This window comes from Fukomys damarensis, unplaced genomic scaffold, assembly GCF_012274545.1.
Source record: "Fukomys damarensis isolate Sample0158 unplaced genomic scaffold, DMR_v1.0_HiC HiC_scaffold_37, whole genome shotgun sequence".
Lineage (NCBI taxonomy): Eukaryota > Metazoa > Chordata > Mammalia > Rodentia > Bathyergidae > Fukomys > Fukomys damarensis.
In genome coordinates, this window is record NW_022900949.1 from 5,987,923 (window position 1) to 5,988,421 (window position 499).

Sequence of the window (499 nt, forward strand, 5' to 3'; positions counted from 1 at the left end):
CGACTCTAATTTAGAAGCCTGCGAAGGCTGCGCGCACGCATACGTGTCCCCGACTCGCTGGCACTTTGGTCCCCGCCTCCTCCGTCGCGTGCGGGAGCAGAGCAGGAGGAGGACTCGGGGTGTGGCTGTTAATCCTCAACTCCCCACGTTTAAAAGGAGAAGGATCCGCGGAAGGAGGCATCCCTCGCACGCTGCGCTCGCCAAATCAATCTCCCTCCTAAGGGGAGAGCTGCTGGGAGGAGCCAAGGAGAGGGGCGGAGCCTGGGGGGTCCAGCTAGGATTCCTAGCATCCGTACACGGGGCTGGGGGGGCTGGGGGGGCTCTGGGCAAGACAATACAGCATCCCCCACCTCCGCATCGCGGCCGGGGATGACGCGAGAGAGCATGGTCGCCCCCAGAAGGCTCCAAGTGATCGGGTTGACCTCGGCGTAGACTCCGGGGGTCGCTCGCTCCTCGCCTTCACCAAGGCCGGGAGCCCGGCGCACGCTCGCCTCCCGCC

At 65.9% G+C, this 499-nt stretch overlaps 1 protein-coding gene across 1 annotated transcript in view; it reads left to right on the forward strand.

Annotated features, from left to right (window-relative positions):
* The first annotated feature begins 369 nt into the window (after nt 1–369).
* Nucleotides 370–499, forward strand: part of LOC104869687 (intercellular adhesion molecule 5-like) — a 10,391-nt gene continuing 10,261 nt past the window's right edge. Inside the window, 1 exon segment of the mRNA XM_033759592.1 lies at nt 370–428. Within this exon segment, the coding sequence (XP_033615483.1) occupies nt 370–428 (59 nt within the window).